Here is a 19,165-nt window from a genome sequence, read left to right as displayed (position 1 = left end):
GTTGAAAAAGATATGCCTTTTTTTCTTCATGATGTTCGATAGTCACTATATGTTTAATTTGAAGGTCCGTTTTACCTCACAGAAGGAGACATGCCCTCAACGACAGCGAAACTACGTCCACTTCTGAAGATGAGACCATTCAAACGACGAGGCGTAAGAACAGGAGCAGGTCGGTCACAAGGTGAGAGCTAAGCCTAATCACAAACTCAAATGCTCACCAGAAAATTGGATGTTTCAAAAATACTGTAAAAGTTAATTTCACATCTGCCCAGTGTTATTTATTAACTCTCCAACCAGTTATTCTTAAGAAGGTCGCCAAGCCAAAGCTGACTTTGGGCAGTAGGGAAAACCCTCAGGTTAGCCAGAACTGTTCGGCAAATTTGCTATCAGTCCAACCACTGTGCTGTCCAACCTAAGGTTACTGTCATTTCTGGACTATAAGCAATAACTTTTGACCCCTGTGGCTTATGCAGAGACGTGGCTAATGTGTGCACTTTTTCGAACATCAGGCAGGGGTGCTCGAGTAAAGTAGATAAGCGTGAGCCAGGTTGTGTTGAGGAACACCCAAGTAACAACTGCCAATAAACACCATGGAAGCATAACTTTAAAGTATAGTAATGCACTTGGTACATAAATCAAATTGCAGCAAATCCAAAAAGAAAAGCATATGACGTAGCTTTTAAGTTAAAAGCAATCAAGCTGGCCAATAGATGGAAACAGCTGCTTCAAGTAAACTTCGCATTGGTGAACCGATAGTAGACGCTGGAAACAGCAGCGAGAAGAATTGGTGACATGTGCAAACTTAAAAAAATGCTTCCATGGGTAACAAAAGCATGTGGACCAAACTGGAATGCATTCGTGTAAATATCACGATTCAATGCGTGAACATGCGGCCTATAGTGAAGTTGTAAGTTATGTATGTACAAAATGTGTTTTCCGTTAAAAAATTGTATTAGGTGCGGTATATAGTCAAGTGTGTGGTTTAGTCAGGCAATTACGGTAAACATCAATGAAATTGTTCATATAAGACATGAGGCTGCTGCTTTTGTTTAATATTTCTTATCAAATTGGCTCTCCAAGTCTAATTTGTCCCCCCTTCACCCTGCTTGCAGCTGGGTGGCACTGGCTTTTTTTTCTCGCTCTTGGACGTGGTTAACAACTGTAAAACAAAACGTCTATGGATTGTTTAGACATCAATATGGTACTAGTTAAGAAAATTATAAATAGCATTGTGAAACCATTGACCTACATATGTAATCTATCATTTCTAACAGGCAAATTTCCAAATCAAATGAAAATAGCAAAAGTTATACCAATATACAAAAATGGGAACAAACACATTTTTACAAACTATAGACCATTATCTATTCTTCCTCAGTTCTCTAAAATATTAGAGAAACTTTACAATAATAGACTAGAACAATTTGTAGATAAACATGAATTGATTAATGAAAGTCAATATGGTTTTAGAGGAAACAGATCAGCCACAATGGCTATTATTGATGCAGTAGAAGAAATCACCCATAGCATAGAAAAAAGATACGCAGTTGGGGTATTTATTAACTTTCAAAAGCATTTTATACCATTAATCATAATATACTATTAAAATAACTGGAAAGATATGGCATCGGGGGCATGGCTTTGCAATGGATTCAAAGTTATATGACGGGGAGGAAGCAGTATGTGAAAATGGCAGAGTTGTCATCTGAATACTTGGACATCTGTTGTGGAGTACCACAGGGTTCTATCCTGGGTCCAAAGTTATTTAATTTATATATTAACAATATTTTTAATGTTTCAAAACTATTGAAAATAGTAATATTTGCAGACGACACTAACATTTTCTATTCAAATTATAACTATATTGATTTGGTAACCTGTATTATTCGTGAATTATTTAGCTAAAAGTATGGATGGATATAAATAAATTGGTTTTATTTAAATTAAAATATAAAGTAATATTCTTTGGTAATCGCAAGGCAAATCAAGATTCAGAAGTAAAAATGGATGGTGCTGCAATAGACACTGTATCAGAAATTACGTTTTTAGGGGTCATAATAGACAATAAATTAAGCTGGAAAACACACATCAGACACATACAAACTAAAGTATCTAAAAGCATTTCAAGAATTAATATAGCCAAATTCATTTTAAACTATAATGCATTGTATTTATTATATTGTTCTCTAGTTCTGCCATACTTTATATATTGTGCAGAAGTCTGGGGTAATAATTACAAAAGTTCACTACAGCCCTTTTTATCCTCCAAAAACGTGCAATTAGAACCATACACAGGGTTAGGATATTGAGATCATACTAATATTTTATTCCTGCAGTCAAAATTGGATGATTTAGTAAAATTTTTCACTGCACATCTGCTATTTAAGGTCAACAAAAACATAGTACCAGAAAACATCCATAAATTATTCATTCGGAAAGAGGGAAATTATAATTTAAGGGGCTGTAGTAAATTCATAATCCCAAACCACCAGGAAAAGTATGTGTGTGTCTGTGTGTGGAGTCAAACTTTGGAACAATTTACAAGACGAGATCAAACGATGTCCAACTATTCACTTGTTCAAATTTAAATACCAAAAAAACATTACTGGCGAAATACAGAAATGTAGAAAATGGGGTATGAGTGACACGAGAGATTGGGAATTGTGCGTCTAGAACTATGGTTACTATTGTTGTTATTATCATTGGCGTATTTAATAGGGAATAGAAGCATCTGCTTCTTACTACACCTTTTCGAACATATTATCTAAAATTATTTTGTTGTTGAGTGATTGTTTTTGTTCCGTTTTTATTTTAATGTTCGAAATAAAGTTTTCATTCATTCATTCATTCATACTTTCTTGATGCATAAATTGATAATCTCACTATAACATCAGAGTAACGCAGTGTGTTTAAAGTGTAGATCCACGAAAGGCATGCCTTGCTATCCAGGCTCGCTACTTTTAATGAATTCTGATTACCTTGCCGAATCGGGTTGCATCTAATAACTATTTTACTAGTCGACTATTGCATACCTTGGCTCTCCAGTCCTCGGTGCTGCATGTCCTGCCTGATTTTGGAGGTTTCTTTTGTTTAGCTCAGGTGATACAAATCAACAGCTTGTTAGGAAGCTGGCAGGAACTTGTATTAGAGCAAAAAAAAAAAACTGAAAAAAAAAAATCATGCGGGACATGTGGCTCTCGAGGACCCCGGGTTTGTCGAATAATTGGAAAATCATTATTATTTTTTAAATTCAGCATGATGTTGATTTAATTATGTGATGAATGAGGAAAATTGGTACAATGGAAAATACATCCTTTATTGAACATATTGCAGGTTTGTGCAAAAATTAAATACACTGCACTAAAACGACTTAGACACTGTGCTCACTAGAGACATAAATCCATAAATGAACCTCTATTTTTTCGGGGACAGCCAATTAAATAATGAATTAAAGTCAAGTCAAAACATTGAAATCCCTGCAAATCAAGAAAAGGCACATTAGCAGCAGTAGAACAGTAAATAAAACAAATATGATGCCCATTTTGTGAAGAACATTCAGGGTTCAACTGCGAAATCTGTAACAAAAGTACGTAACGATTCGCACAGTTGGAAATGAAACGGTTTTAACTGTTATTAGGACTGCATGCATTTACTGTAATTCCAAAAACATTTTTCAGGCACTGTCTGGCATACCGCTCAAGCTCTCTTATATCGAAATATACACCTGTAACATTTTTAATCATGTCATGAAAACCATATTGGCTTGAACGTTACTTGAAACTTACCAAGGCAAGTCAGACTCCGTTTCTTTTTACTTACATGATTTTTAAATTTCCTTGCGTCACCAATCTCCCGCCATGATACGCAAGGTCTGCTTTGCAAACTTTGCAAGTAAAGTTTTGGTGCATGTAGTTGATGGTTTACGCCACCATTTCTGTATGTTTACATTACTGCTCAAGGCAGACTGTTGGCTATTGTGCATGTGCAACTCTCATTAAAGATTATACTTATGTAGTGGTGCTTCTTTCAGTTGGGGAAACGTGTATGTCAACAATAGAATTCATTGTAAACCTAGAATTCATTGTAAACCCTTTCTATTATCGTTTTTTTGTCGACAGCGTAAACTAATTTTTGCAGCTCTATTGCCCAATCAATGTTAATATAATCATTATAATATCACAGCTCTAAAAGTCTGCCATGATTTTTGTTCTCCACAGTTGTCTGCCTATGAATGTCGCAAAAGATGACCTCCAAGGAATCCATAAAGATCGTATGAAAACTGGAGCAAGTCTTGCTGATGTTGACCCAATGCACATAGACAAAATGGTGAGAAGTGAAAGCTGCAATATAGATTTCATTTAGGAAATTTCCAAGTATGTTAAATTAGGTTTTTTAATGATTACCATGAGTTACTAAATCATTTGAATCTCCTTTGATAATGATCCAAATAAAAGCCTCAGGTTCTTAGATTGTGCGATGTAAAATGGTTAATGTTACTTTAACTGGAGTTCACTGTTTAGCTAAACACAGCAAAAAATGCTTACAATGTTCAATTACATAATTTGAATGGTTTGTTTACAAAACATTGTGTACTTTTCCTAAAACAATCAGCAATATCTTTATTGAGCCTTGTTAATACTACTACTAATAATAATTTATGTTGAGAATTCATGATCAACCATCGCATCACGCTTTTCTTTCAGTCTGTGAAATTGACCAAATATATTCGACGCAGGTGCGATTAGATGGTGTATGTGGCTTGGATGGGCACATTTCATCCCTAAAAGAGATGGTGGTGTTCCCTTTGCTTTACCCAGAAGTCTTTGAGCGATTCCATATACAGCCACCCAGGTAAACAATTTCCTAATGATACAATATTACAAGCCCGGGCAACTAACCTTTATCAGTAAAGGTTGTAAATTTGTTTATAGTTATATCCAGTCAAAATTCCCAAGAATAATGTAAATCCATGCATACCTAAAATTATTTTGGAGTATAACATTTGATACATATTTTTAACTGATAATCTGCACTCTGTAACTTTAAAACCATTGGTCATCATATGCTGTTTTGCCTTGTAGGGGCTGTCTTTTTTACGGTCCCCCAGGCACTGGGAAAACCCTGGTAGCTAGAGCATTGTCCAACGAATGCAGTCAGGGAGAGAGAAAGGTGTCCTTCTTCATGAGGAAAGGTGCCGATTGCCTCAGCAAGTGGGTTGGAGAGGCTGAGAGACAGCTACGACTTTTGTTTGACCAGGTAACCCACACGTGTCTATCTGTTATAGTTTTATATTTTTATATTTTCTTCACATTTATGTGATCTAATATGATAAAACAGTAAAATCCCCATCTCACTTGCATTATGCAGGCAAGTAACTGTATCAATGCATATGTGAATAGGGAAAGAATTTAAATTGTTTGATATCTGATAAAATGTTTCAAACGTTCCCTAGGCTTACCAAATGCGTCCGTCTATCATATTCTTTGATGAAATTGATGGTTTGGCTCCCGTCAGGTCCAGTCGACAGGACCAAATTCACAGGTGAGCATCACTCCTTGAGATGACAGTGTAAGCACACAGCAACAAATAAATAAATATTATCTTAGTTGACGTGTTTATCTTACTTCAGTTGTCGATTGTGCCTATAGCTCTATTGTGTCAACTCTTCTGGCTCTCATGGATGGGTTAGATGACAGAGGAATGGTTGTGGTGATCGGTGCAACAAACAGACTAGACTCCATTGATCCAGCGCTCAGACGTCCGGGCCGCTTTGACAGGGAATTCTACTTTGGTCTCCCTGACAGAAAGGTACTCAGAGATATATCCTTCTGGCCTTTTTGGAAAGTGTGTGAATCTGCTGGTGTTAAAATTTAAGAAATTGAAACAAATGAAGACACAAATATAATTAATCCCATTAACTAAATAATAGTACTTCTAATCGTACAGTGTTTCCACACTTTATTTTTGTTACCTTGCAATTTGGCATGTTTTGGCGCTAATTTTCCTCCCTTTAGTTTAGAGTTCAGTGTTTCTCAACTGGTAGTTGGGTACGCAAAAGTGGGTGGCGTTGTGGGTTGTGGGCAAAGGCAAAATAATGCTAAGAAAAAGCAAATATGATTACACAGTAGATATCTTCTTCCTGTTTAGTCAATCTGCGCTGCCCCAATTGTGTGTGAGAGATAGTGAAAATAATGTTAATAAACAATGTAGAACCATATATATGTAGCAAGAACAGTATTTTATGAAAACGCTCAAGTTAATAGTCAAAACAAATAATAATGAAAATAATGAATAGCATGTATTATCATAATCAGAACATAATTTTTATCATTATTATAAATTGTGACATCTGTTATTTCCAGAGAGCGGTTAAGAATATAAAAGGAAGCCATATTGATAGTTCAAAATCAGTGCGTACTAAAGTGCAGTGAACGAGTGTGAACTAGTGTGCTATCATTCAATCTCAAACAAATTATCGAAAATAGCAAAAATCTCTTTTAAAAGATCAAATGGAGATTGTGATGATTAAAAAAATGCTTATACAAGTAATGCTAAGGCTCTAGATAGAGATGGATACTTTATTCATCCCCGTAGGGAAATTCACACTTCCAGCAGTATCCTTGGGTTGAAAATAAAACAATAGTAAAGTAAAAGGAATACAATACATAAATACCCAATGTAATGTGTTGATATAGAGTGTTTAGATAGTGCTACATAAAATACACACTGTAATAAAAATACGGTAATATGCAATGTGGGGGTGTGGTTTAATGTGGGCTTTCACTCCCCCGGGTGGATTTAAAGAGCCTCATTGCATGAGGAAGAAATGATCTCAGTCTGTCCGTGGAACAAGACTGTGACAGCAGTCTGTTGCTGAAGCTGCTCTTCCGTTTGGAGATGATGCTGTGTAGTGGATGTGATGAATTGTCCATGATTGACTGTAGCTTTTTAGTGCCCGTCTCTCAGCTACTGTTGTCAGGCTGTCCAGCTCTGTGCCCACAACAGAGCTCGCTTTCCTCACCAGTTTACAATGCTTCATGCATTGTATGGAGAGGTAAAAGACTCAGCAAAGTTGTGCGACTCCTTCCAAATGAAGGAGTGCTTGAAAACTTTCTAACAACTGGTGTTGGGTAATTGAATATTACAGGATGACTCTAATTGCCTTTAATATTTCCCTGGATTATAAATTGCACCAGCAAAAAACTGCTGAATTAAGATGGAACAAACATCACACTTTTGGGGGGAAATTTACACCAAAAACATACATGTCCTCTTGAAAGGCAATTATAATTAATATAAAATAGATAAAAACAGGCTAAATAAGTGTATGGTATACAAACGTTACTTACATGCCTGCTAATGTCTGTAACGACATAACATAATAAGAGCTATTCAGATAAAGAACATGCTAACAGGTTAACAAAACTGTTTCACTCCAAATAACTCAATCCAAAAGTACCTCTGTATCAATGCGTATATGATTAGGGAAAGTCAATCTTCATGCTCTGTGGCTCTTTTAAACAACTCCCCCATTTCTTGAGGTTGACATTTTGCCAATTCCGCTTCTGTGTTGCTTTTGTCAGACTCATCATCATCTCCGCTTTTCCCCAGTCTCGCTAACTCCAAGCTTTGTTCCTGCTGCTCGACTACTGTTTTTGGCTGCATACTTCACTATTTGCAGCTTGTAATCTGCAGTATATGATTTTTTTTTCGGTGCCATTTTTGTTTAGCCCTCTCAGTTGTAATTAAACATTACCGTTGTTGTGCCGAAAAATGTCCCCCCGTGAATTGGCCCCTTACATACGTCACTTGGAACTCATTTACTTGTCAAGCGATTTGTAAGAAAACGTAGCATTTCGCCAAAATTAATATTTTTAAACTATTTCAAAAGTGATTTCTATACAAGTTGCAAATGCTCTGTGCTTCACTGTTCTATTAAATTCCTCCCTACAAATGACATACAAAATCATTTTAGTGATGTTTGCGCAAGTGACTTATAGGGGAGGGTCATTTCACACAGGAGACATTTTTTGACACAACACCGTCAATGTTAACGTTACCAACACAGGCCTAGAGCGGCCTTTTGAAGTTTAGTGTGAAAATAATATGCAAACATGTGAAATGTTATAAAAATGTGTTTAAAATTTCACACAAGTCACACAAGAGTATAAATCGCACCCCCGGCATAACCATGAAAAACTGCGATTTTTAATCCGAAAAATACGATAACTGCTGGGTCAATTTGTTATTTTTTTGCCAGCTGGTCAATGACTGACATCATATTTAGCTATTATCAGACAGATAACTAACAGCCCAATAATTATCGTGCATATCTAAAATTAACCATATGACCCCATTTTGTCTGACAGGCTAGAAAGGACATTTTGAAGCTCCACACCAGACATTGGACACCTCATCTTTCAGACATTTTCCTAGAGGAGCTTGCTGATAAATGTGTTGGTATGTCTGTAAAAAAGTTGATTAAAGAAAGCTTAGTTTGTCTTATTTATATGGATTTTTAAAATCATGGTATCATGCCATGCATCTCCATTTTTTGACATTGCGGAATACCGTCCATACAACCATTCTTTTCAGCTTGCCCTCGAGGCAGTTGCCTCAGGAGGAAGCCCAACATCCCTGTTCCCAGCCACTTTGTTTAGGTCATCTGACGGGATCCGAGGCATTCCCACACCAGACAATTCTTCAGTGCGTCATGAGTTGTGGCCTTCTGCCGGGGGGAGCATGCCCAAAATTCCTCCCTTTGGAAGATCTCATGCGACCTCAAGGACCCGTCAGAGGGTTTAGAGCAGTTGTACTGACCCATGGCCCTGAAGAAAACCGCACTGCTCCTCCTGAATCCGAGATTAGACCTTCTGACGACCCTAATCTCGAGTACTCCTAAATAGATTTTACAAGGGATTTTGAGAAGTGACTAACTTCTAAAGCTGCTACACATCCGCTTCTACCCCTTCTTAAAAAAGAGCAACACCACCTCAGTCTGCCAATTGATAGGCGCTGTGTCCATGCAATGTCGCGGAAGTGTTTCAACCACAACAGGCTCAAAACTTCCAGAGCATTAATTGATTCTGGAAAGATTTGGTTTCCCTCTATGGCCCTAGCAAAGGAGCTTTTTTTCTTACCACTTTCGTGACTTAAACCCCAAAGATAGGAGAGCCCACTTCTGCTTCCTCTTAGGAAGACGTATCGGTGGAATTGAGATTTGAACCCCAGAGATAGGAGAGCCCACTTCTGCTTCCTCTCAGGAAGACGTATCGGTGGAATTGAGATTTTCCAAGTATGCTGCCCTCTGTTCTTGCATGGGTCTTGTCTTTTCGGACCGGCATCCTGTCCCACTATGAAAGCCAATTCACCACCACTTGGCGACTAGTTTACAGCCCCCCTGCCTATGTGAGTGTTGAAGTCCCCCAAGCAGTTTGAAGGAGTACCCAGGGGGCAACTTATATGCGCCTCTCACTGGGGAGAGTCCAATCCCTCTAGGGGGCTGGCGCCAGAGCCCAAGCTGTGTGGGGAGGTGGGCCCAACTACATCTAGTTGAAATCTATTAACCTCACACGCCAGCTCAGTAGAGGTAAGATCGGGCCTAAAATAATCCAGCCTGACCTACGCCCGTGGATAATAAAGTCTTGACCCAGATAAGCAGGACCAAGCCTGAACCAAACTAAATGATTCCTATTGTATTTGTGAGAACTCGGGAGGAAAATAGGTGAATAATGAAACCAAGATAAAGCTTGTCTTTTGTAACAAAATATAAGTTATACAAGACTATAAACATTTACATATTTTATATTTCTGTGTGTGAAGAGGTTACATTAAACGATAATTTTCCATCATTGACGGATTTTTTTAAGCGTTGACGGGAACATTTTTAGGCAGTCATTTTAACAGGTTGAAAATAGGACCATAAAACACAGCAGCATGATGTCCTTAAGAATTTAGTGTGTCACTTTAAGAGAGAGTCAGAGAGACGATTAACAATGACGATCCGTCAATGCATTTTTTTGTTGCCATTTAGGTTTAGTATCCATCATTTTAATATACATTTTAATAAAAAAAAAATATATATATATATATATATATATATATATATATATATACACACATACATATTTCCTTCTTTTTTTATTTGTCACCGAAAAGGAGTCCTAATGTAATGATTAATATTTATAAGATCTTACCTCTACATTTTGTGCTCTTTCCCTGCCTGGTAGGTGACTTTCCATGTCACAAGACCCAACTTCTGTTGCAGGGGACTGCTTGGTTAAGGTTTTTTTTGGGCTGTCATCCGACTCTCAGAGCCAGGACAGACCCCATGAGCGGAGGCCTGAGGTGCTCACCAGTGGACCCCACCTCTAGGCCGAGCTCTAAAAGGAGGCTGTTAGTAACCCGCGTCCGTGCAAGGGCAATCATGGACCATTATCGTTAAATATCATTAGCACTCTGAGCTATGCCTCCTTTGATTCCTCACCTAGGACCTTTTTGTCAGCTTGAAGCCCCAAGACAACATAGCTCAGAGGATCATTGTGAAGCGCAAACCACATTACCATAGTGAGAGCTCATGGAAAGGCATAAAAATCATTTTTGTCAAACCTTAAGGAATAGATATGACCATGGTCATGTTGGTTCGTTTGCAATAGATTCCCAAATATCTGCTGAAACAAGAGTACAAGGCTTGGGTCTGGCCCACTTGCTAAATGTAGGAGATCACCAAAATAAATTCCATTTTATTACATTGTATTTTTTTATGTAGTCAGTGTAGAATTGTCTTCTCTGTGTAGGTTATTGTGGCGCAGACATCAAGGCAGTGTGCTCAGAGGCAGCACTTTGTGCTCTACGGCGGCGCTATCCACAAATTTACTCATCATCACAGAAACTTGTGCTTGATGTTGATTCTATCAACATCACTGCCAATGACTTCATGTTCGCCATGTCCAAGATGGTTCCTGCAGCACACAGGTATTGCTACTGAATCGGATTCTATTCCTGGTTTGTAATTTTACCTTTAACCCCTTTAACGCTCCAAACAAAAATGTGACTGCATGATGTCTCCAGTCACTGAAATACGTGGGAAAGCTGAAATTCTCAGGATTCAAGATATTATTACAAAATATATTCACAGAAACATCACTTTGTGTGAACCAGTGTGTAACTCACCATAGACGTTGTCATGCGGCCATTAAATTCAACGAAAAGAACGCAACAATGGCCTCCTTACATCCATCAGCAAGAGTTTAGTGAATTCAACCATTTAAAATACTTACTCCAAAACAAACAATAATGCTAACATATAAAAAAACTATCTGCCTGAAAGCATGTCTGCTTCATTTGAAGTTTCTTCTCATAAGTCGTCGGTTTCGCTCCAAACCTTAAAAAAAAACGCGTCAGATGACTTCCGGTATAGCCTCTGACCTTTTGATTGACTTCACTCTCAGCCGATAGGCTTTATTCCATGGTCCCTAGCCTACTTTAGCCTATACAGGCTTGTTTGATAAAATGTAGATTTTCTTCTTATTTCAGTTTGGGACAAAACTTCAGAGTCATACCTTTCAAAAGAGACCAAAACCACCTATATTCTCCAAATGGTTCAAAAAGCATTAATTTTACTATGGTACATCGTGAATTGCATTTTAGGCGAATTTTACAGGAACGTTGAAGGGGTTAAAGGACAAATACAAATGTATATACATACACAGTAATCCCTCGTTTTTCGCAGGGGTTAAGTCCCAAGAAAGTAACGCAATGGTCAAAACTTGCAAAGTAGAAACAATTATCTTCAGTAACATAATTTAATACAACTTAAACAAAATAACAACTGTAGCCCTATGAACAAAAACACATTACACAGAATTGCTTTTTAATGAATAGTCCTTATTGTTTTCCAATAATACGAAATTGGAGGACTTCTTTCACTGTCAGAAAGAAATGCAGAGACCTACCCAGCTAGCTGCACACTAAAATTGGAGATACTCAGGTCTCTGTGATGATAAAAATACACTAATCACAAATGGTAGCGGTTTCCTACAAGTTGCAGGTCCAAGTCATCCGTTTTATGGGTAATGGATCTGGTGTTGATGAGATGCAGGGGAGGCTTTTCAAGTGGCTTAAGCAGTACGCTTGACCTTCAGCCCTACTTTTGCTTTCTGTCCTGCCGCCTCAGTTTCTTCCCTGACTCAATAACAACCTACGGAGCATCCGGTGGTAATTAGCATTTTTTGCACTCTTCTGACTTTCCTCAAGAGTATGTTTCTGATTGATTGTTTCCTTTTAATGTAACAAGCAGCTAATATACGAGCGCTCACCGTGCTTTGCGGCTGTTTTTTGGTGAATCTGGTGACTTGTGCGCTCACCCAGCTGTTCGACAGCATACACCAGCCTCTCACAGTCGCGCACACAGACAGTCACGCCCACCTTACACACAGCCCTCAACCTGCCCCTGCTTTTGCTGTGTGATGTTTGCTGCAGAACACAATGCATGCAAAAAAATTGCAAAGTATCCAAAACGCAAAAAGTTAATCACAATACAATGAGGGATTATTGTACTCAAATATGATTTAAATTTATAACCAACCTATACTTGTCTTATAAAAAGAACTAAACAATAGATTTTAAATTAAATGTGTCTTAATAGTGTATAAATGCATTTTTAACCACTGAAAACATGTTAATTGCCTCAAAAAAATTTAGATACAAAATAGGCAAATTCATAATTTGAAATTTAAATTGGGCAGACGGGCAAAGAGCCAAAGCTTATCTTGGTCCCGTCCCTCAAATGTCTTAACACTTTTTACCCTTGTATATTCAAGAAACTCTAAAATACTAACAGACTGAATAAAACGAAATCCCAAAATCAAATTTAAATGAATAAGTTGTAGTTTCACGTCACACGTTTGCAACAAGAATATAAGTTGTTTTTGGTAGAATTTAGTTGTAAATATTAGTCCAATAAGAATTTTCAGTAACACATTTGAAACACACCCACCTTTATTCTTTACTCTAAACTGTAAACAATAACTCACATAAATAAATTGAGAAAGATATAGAGTAACCCCTCGCTATAGCACAATTCTCGGCTTCAATTATTTCTATTTTCCATTGTTTTCCGTTTTTTTTCTTGTTTCAGTGTATTGTTTAGGATTTCATTGTCTTAATTGCAAAACAAAAAAAGGTTACTACTTCAAAGATTTCACCTCCCAGCAGTTCTTTTTGGAATAGAAACCCAGCAAAAAAAAACAAAAAAAAACGAGGGATTCCTGTAACACAAAATATGTATGCAAATTTTATATTGAGTCAATGTAATCGATCATTAGGGCTGTAGCCTCACCAGCCAAGCCCCTGATGCCTGCAATTCGCCCTCTGCTGAGTCCCACCTTGAAGGAAATCCTTCAAACTGTCAGCAAATTGTTCCCCCATGCTGAGCAGGGCTTGACACAAAGAAAGACACATGGTACGGACCCTTGATTTTAAAATATGGAATGTTTTTTTTACTAGTTTTGTATTTCCAGATCCGCTTTGTGAATTTGAGGATGAACAAATGTTCCCTGAAGATGAAGAGCGACCCAGTGTGCAGAAGGCTCAAAAGAAGGAAATCCTCACTATTGAAAGGTTTAATCAAAGATCTATCCAAATTATTTTCGACACAAACTTACTTCTTGTACTCATTCTATAGAAGCGCATTTAGCCAGCCAACCTCTTACCGTCCCAGACTCTTACTGGTGGGTCGATGCGGCTCAGGCCAAAGCTCCCATCTTGCTCCTGCTGTTCTCCATTCTCTTGAGAAATGCATAGTGTACACCTTAGACATGGCAGTGCTGTTTGCGGCAAGTGCAACCTCCCCCGAGGAGACTTGTGCACAGGTATGTCAGATGCCGTTAAAATTACTGGTTGAATAAATATGGAACGTAATCTGTAAATAATCAAATCACAAAATCCCCTCGTAATTGGAAGTTTAATGCTATATCTGATGTAATTTTTTCTTCAACCAAATTCATTTTGAATGAAGTTTTTCCCCACAAGTAGTTCAATCTAATGAAATGTTTAATCAGGATGACAGGATATCAAGAATGCAATGTAAATGTAAATGGTCTGCATTTATATAGCGCTTTTCAAGTCAATTCTTCCAAAGCACTTTACAATGTGCTTCACACTTACCCATTCACACTCACTCACACACCGATTGGAGTTTCAGCCATGCAAGGCACCTACCTGCTTATCAGGGGCATTGCCCAAGGTAATTTCGACATATAACACGGAGGAGCCAGGAACCTGCAAACTCTTGATCCCAAGACGAGCGCTCTCAACAACTATTAAATATCTGTTTACATTAGTTACATTACAAGAATTGGAGTACACCTTTTTAGTTTGCATGGCAATGCCATGTTACAATAAATTATTTTGAAATGTAATCTCAAGTCAAAAGTTTTATCATATTCAATTGAATGATTGCCATGCTGTACTTTCACAAGAAAGTGCGACCAAGTACTGTGCCATGCGAACAACTAAAAACATTCACAAAATGTGAATAATTTGATAAAATACTCTAAAAAAAACAAACTGGAAATAGCCTAGGTATTGTCAAACGATTGACGTTCTACAGTTGAATAGGCAATTCATTAAAGTTTGAAAATATATATTAGTGCTGGGATTCTAGTAGTGATTTAACTTGATTTGATGTCAGGTTTTGGACATGTACGATAATGATTTGCTTGTCACACACAGGACTGATGTTGATTTCTGTGGTTCCAAGCAATACTCAGACTTGGCTTGATCGTTCAGACCCATAGAAATGAATGGGAACATTTTATGAGACATGAAGAAATGTCAAGTCATGTTTGTTTAAACCCTAATCACAAAGTCTAAGAGCTGCACAGACCACCATTACAACGCTCCTGTATCTTTGGTCAGGGCAATTGCTTTGTTTCCTTTGTATAACGGTTCTGTTGACTCACTTGAATGACTCTGGTTGGTGTCCTGGCTTCTGTACAGCCTCTACGGCATACATTTAATCCAAAAAGGCGCATGACTTAGTTTGGTGATGAAACAAGATCTGTTAAACAATGATGGAAGAAACTTGGACTTAAATGGCGCACTACCAAGCTTCTGGTTGCCCATCTGACCTAGTGTGACAGATTGCTGAATTTTTACTGTAGCTCTTACCTTTGCCATAGCTCTAAGGTTATTGCTTCACATAAAAATAACCCGGAATACGGTAGCAGCTCTAGGTGACTGCATATTATTTCAGATGGTTCCACCCATTCGGCTCATTACTTTATGGTCAGCGGATATTGTCGCGCATATTCATGCTACAATGTCATACGCTCTGCAGATTTTTGTTGAGGCCAAACGTACATCTCCGAGTGTTGTGTACATCCCCCACATCGGGCAGTGGTCGGAGACAGTAGGTCCTGCATTAAAAGCAACTTTCCTCAGCCTACTTCGCTCCCTCCCTGCCTTCGCTCCTATACTGCTACTGGCTACCTGCAGTGTAGAGTATTCTGAACTCGACGATGAGGTAGGAAGATGGGGGGAAAGTATGTTCCATTACCTAAATAAAGAGACGATAAAATAGATTGTGCTTAAAGAAAGCAACTCACACTGTTTTTGATGCAGGTCCAAGAGTTGTTCAAGGTGGAGTATGGGGAAGTTTACAATGTCCGAGCCCCCAATTGCCAAGAGAGAAGAGGTTTTTTTGAGGACCTGCTGCTCAACCAGGCTACCAAAGCTACATCAAGAAGGCAATCTAGTAAGATAGTTCTTCCTGCTTCCCTGGGAACCACTTACACGTAACATTACACTTAACTGAAAACATACTTGACCTTCCTCCATAGCACCTCACTCCTTGGAGGTTCTTCCGGTTGCTCCTCCTCTTCCGCCACATCAGCTGGCAGAGCAAGAGGCCCGGAAACTGGAGGAACTAGAAGAAGATACCCTCAGAGAACTCCGCCTTTTCTTGCGAGATGTCACTAACCGCCTTTCCCAAGATAAACGCTTCAAGGCTTTTACAAAGCCTGTGGATTTAGAGGAGGTAGTCTTTTTAATTGTCAAACCTCCTTTTCTAAGTCATGAAGCATCCTAGAATGTTTTTTTTTCACTTTGTGTTGACAAAGTAAAGCTGTTAAATACCACAAGTTTGAGTTGGCTTTTCTTTTCACTTCTACCTAGGTTCCTGATTATGCTGCCGTGATAAAGAACCCTATGGATCTGTCAACTGTGCTTTCAAAGATTGACTTCCATCAATATATAACAGCCAAAGACTTTCTTCAAGATGTCGATCTCATTTGGCAGAATGCACTTGAATACAACCCTGACACAGGACCCTCTGGTATACTTGATTACCGTATTTTCTGCATTATAAGGCGCACCTAAAAGTCTTAATTTTTTTCAAAAGCTGACCATGCGCCTTATAATATAATGCGCCTTATATATGGATCAATATTAAGTCGCAAAGTCTTGCAACTAATGCAAACAGCCGCCGACTAGATTTTCCCCCTAACGCGAAGTAGTCCGCGGTGTATGCTGGGATTTATATACCGGCGTTTCATTGGTTAACCAATGTGTCAATCATCATTTGAATCGATCACTATTGGCTAAAGTTATTCGGAGGTAAAGGGGGCGGATCCTTTTTATCATTTACAGGCTCGCATAGGCTAAAGGGGCAAAACAAACCCTGCAATTGGCCAAAAAATATGTGTCAATCATCAGTTGAATCGATCACTATTGGCTAAAGTTATTCGGAGGTAAAGGGAGCGGATCCTTTTTATCATTTACAGGCTTGCATAGGCTAAAGGGACAAAACAAAGCCTGCAATTGGCCGAAAAAGATGAATTTGAATAGAAAGTTGGGTAGAACTACGGCATAGAGTAAACAGTATTTTACTATTCTCTACTGTATTTGTAAATATTTTACTCTCCTGGATTTACTACACTCACGGCTATAAGAGGACCATGGTTGCACATTATTATTGAACACAACGACTTCGGTGAGCTACTACGGCTATATATTTTCCCAGTATCTTGTTTCAGAGTGATATCGATGTTTCTGTGATGGGTCTTTTTTAAATTAAACTCAATTCCATGTGCATATGCACAGTAAAGTTGCGAGCGAAAAAGAAAATAGAAACTAAGGAATGGTTGGCATTTCTTGAATCCCAAGACTTTAACCTTCCGAATGATATTTGGAACGATGCATTTGAGTGACATCGTACGGACACCGCATCCGCATGTGTCTACGACACATATTTGCTTCTTTGCAAGCTTTCGGAATGTTAAGGGGGTAATAAGTTTGTCGAACTATCTGACTGTTTTGTCGACGTTCCCATTGTAGCGCCTTATAATCCGGTGATATGTGTATGGAAGATATAGGACCAAAAACTATTTTTTGGGGGTGCGCCCTATAACACGGTGCGCCCTATAGTGCGGAAAATACGGTACATGACTGATTGGGTGAAACAGCTTTTTTGTTTACATTTTTGTTTTTTTCCAGACCGACAGATTCGGCACCGAGCCTGTGCACTTAAAGACACTGTGCATGCCATCATTCGACATGAATTGGATGAAAATTTTGCAAAGATATGTGATGAAATCAAAGATTCACGCATCAATCGAGGTGTGTGATTTATTGATTGGTCCAATTCCATTTATCCAAATTTCATACCGGTCAACCTATTGCTCCCCTTATTAATGTTTCCAATTCCTCTTACTGAATGATAATGAACCTTACAAACAGTACCTATTTACTCAGAGTAAGACAGAATGTACAATAATAACAAAGATAATTTGTGTTAACAAGTTTATTTATTTTTTTGACCGAATAGGTTTAATCAAGGATGACATTTTCTAGTGTACCGCGACAATATTAGCAATCTACAATGATGTCCTCTGTTACCAGTGACCGAGACGATCCAGATAGGAGCTCAAATAAACAAGACCAGATGGGTAAAAAAAAACTTGCCGAAAGAAAGAAAAAAAAATCCCCTACAATTATTGGCATGCACAATTTTAAATGATGAAAAATCACTCATTACGGGGAAAACGAATATGTTGACAGGTATAAAATTTGTACATGCCAGACTAAAATGACGACTGATTTTTACTAATGTTACATTTAATCGGAGTGGAGTTCTTTGTCATGTTTTGCGGAGGTGGACTCAAATGCAGTGATGCAGGAGGCTGGTGTGCTCAACAAAGGATTGTAAAGGCTTGGTTTAATTAGTGACATGTGTGTGGTGATTGGGCTCAGGTGTGTCCAGTTCAGAACCCGGTTGGCGCCCTCTGGGGGAAGGTGGCATACCAGATTGTGACGTTACCTCCCCTCAAGGGCTGGATGCCAGACGGACCAAAAAACTCAAAAACAAAAATCACGGCGGATGAAGCAAACAGGCCTTTAAGGGAACATGGGGTGGCTGTCCTGTCGGAACTGGGCCAAATGCAACCAAGGACTACTCTCCACCGGGACTTTGGCAGTCAATGGCTGGCTGACAAAGGCCAAGGTACCCTCTCGCTGCTGGGAAAAGAAACTAAAGCGTCCGAGGGACCTTTTCCTCGCCTCCAGGAAAGAGAACTGGGTGCGGGATACAGTCTTTTAAAGCCAAAAAAGAACAGAGGAGGTAGTCCGCTGGTTGTCGGGTCATTTTTGTCACATTTTGCAGAGGTTGACCCAAAAGTGGAAAAGCCGGATTGGAGGAAGGTGTGCTTAACAAAGGATAGTATTTAGTCACAAAAACCAGGAACAACAAACAAAAACAAACCAAGTCTTAAAACGACTCGAAAAGTGTCCAAACCTGAAACAAAAACCAAACGTGACATAACAGACTACATGATGAAAGTGGCATGGAAATGGCAATGACTTGACAATCTGAGTGCTGGGTACTCTGTTTGCGACCTTTGGGTAAAAGGTGTTGTTCTAGATCGTGACAGATTTCACCTCAATCATTCTGTCTTTTGTTTTCAGGGTTCCTAACAACACAACATGTGCCCTCTTCTTACAATGGAGCCCCCACGCAGGCCGAACCTCTGATCGATGCAGGTCAAATGGCTGAAAAGACTTCCCAAATAGAGCTGACCAAAGCCACAACATTTCTGAGTCCAAGTAGAAGTTTGCATAAAAACACAGGTGAGGTTATTTTTGAAAATTAATTTTTACAATAAGTCTT

At 38.6% G+C, this 19,165-nt stretch overlaps 1 protein-coding gene across 5 annotated transcripts in view; it reads left to right on the top strand.

Annotated features, from left to right (window-relative positions):
• The window catches only part of atad2 (ATPase family AAA domain containing 2), a 35,049-nt gene that overhangs the window by 13,400 nt on the left and 2,484 nt on the right, over positions 1-19,165 (top strand). For all 5 annotated transcript variants that reach the window (XM_088326530.1, XM_088326531.1, XM_088326533.1 and 2 more), the window contains 17 exons: positions 83-181; positions 4,218-4,326; positions 4,736-4,851; positions 5,082-5,256; positions 5,453-5,541; positions 5,649-5,808; positions 8,370-8,460; positions 10,797-10,974; positions 13,326-13,462; positions 13,521-13,620; positions 13,685-13,871; positions 15,341-15,526; positions 15,625-15,757; positions 15,843-16,039; positions 16,177-16,336; positions 17,497-17,619; positions 18,964-19,125. In XM_088326530.1, coding sequence (XP_088182656.1) covers positions 83-181; positions 4,218-4,326; positions 4,736-4,851; positions 5,082-5,256; positions 5,453-5,541; positions 5,649-5,808; positions 8,370-8,460; positions 10,797-10,974; positions 13,326-13,462; positions 13,521-13,620; positions 13,685-13,871; positions 15,341-15,526; positions 15,625-15,757; positions 15,843-16,039; positions 16,177-16,336; positions 17,497-17,619; positions 18,964-19,125 — 2,402 coding nt within the window. The remainder of the gene's footprint in view (positions 1-82; positions 182-4,217; positions 4,327-4,735; positions 4,852-5,081; positions 5,257-5,452; positions 5,542-5,648; positions 5,809-8,369; positions 8,461-10,796; positions 10,975-13,325; positions 13,463-13,520; positions 13,621-13,684; positions 13,872-15,340; positions 15,527-15,624; positions 15,758-15,842; positions 16,040-16,176; positions 16,337-17,496; positions 17,620-18,963; positions 19,126-19,165) is intronic.

This window comes from Urocampus carinirostris, chromosome 2, assembly GCF_059441175.1.
Source record: "Urocampus carinirostris isolate Australia breed hairy pipefish chromosome 2, RoL_Ucar_1.0, whole genome shotgun sequence".
NCBI classification, from domain to species: Eukaryota; Metazoa; Chordata; class Actinopteri; order Syngnathiformes; family Syngnathidae; genus Urocampus; species Urocampus carinirostris.
This window is presented reverse-complemented; position numbering and strand designations above follow the sequence as displayed.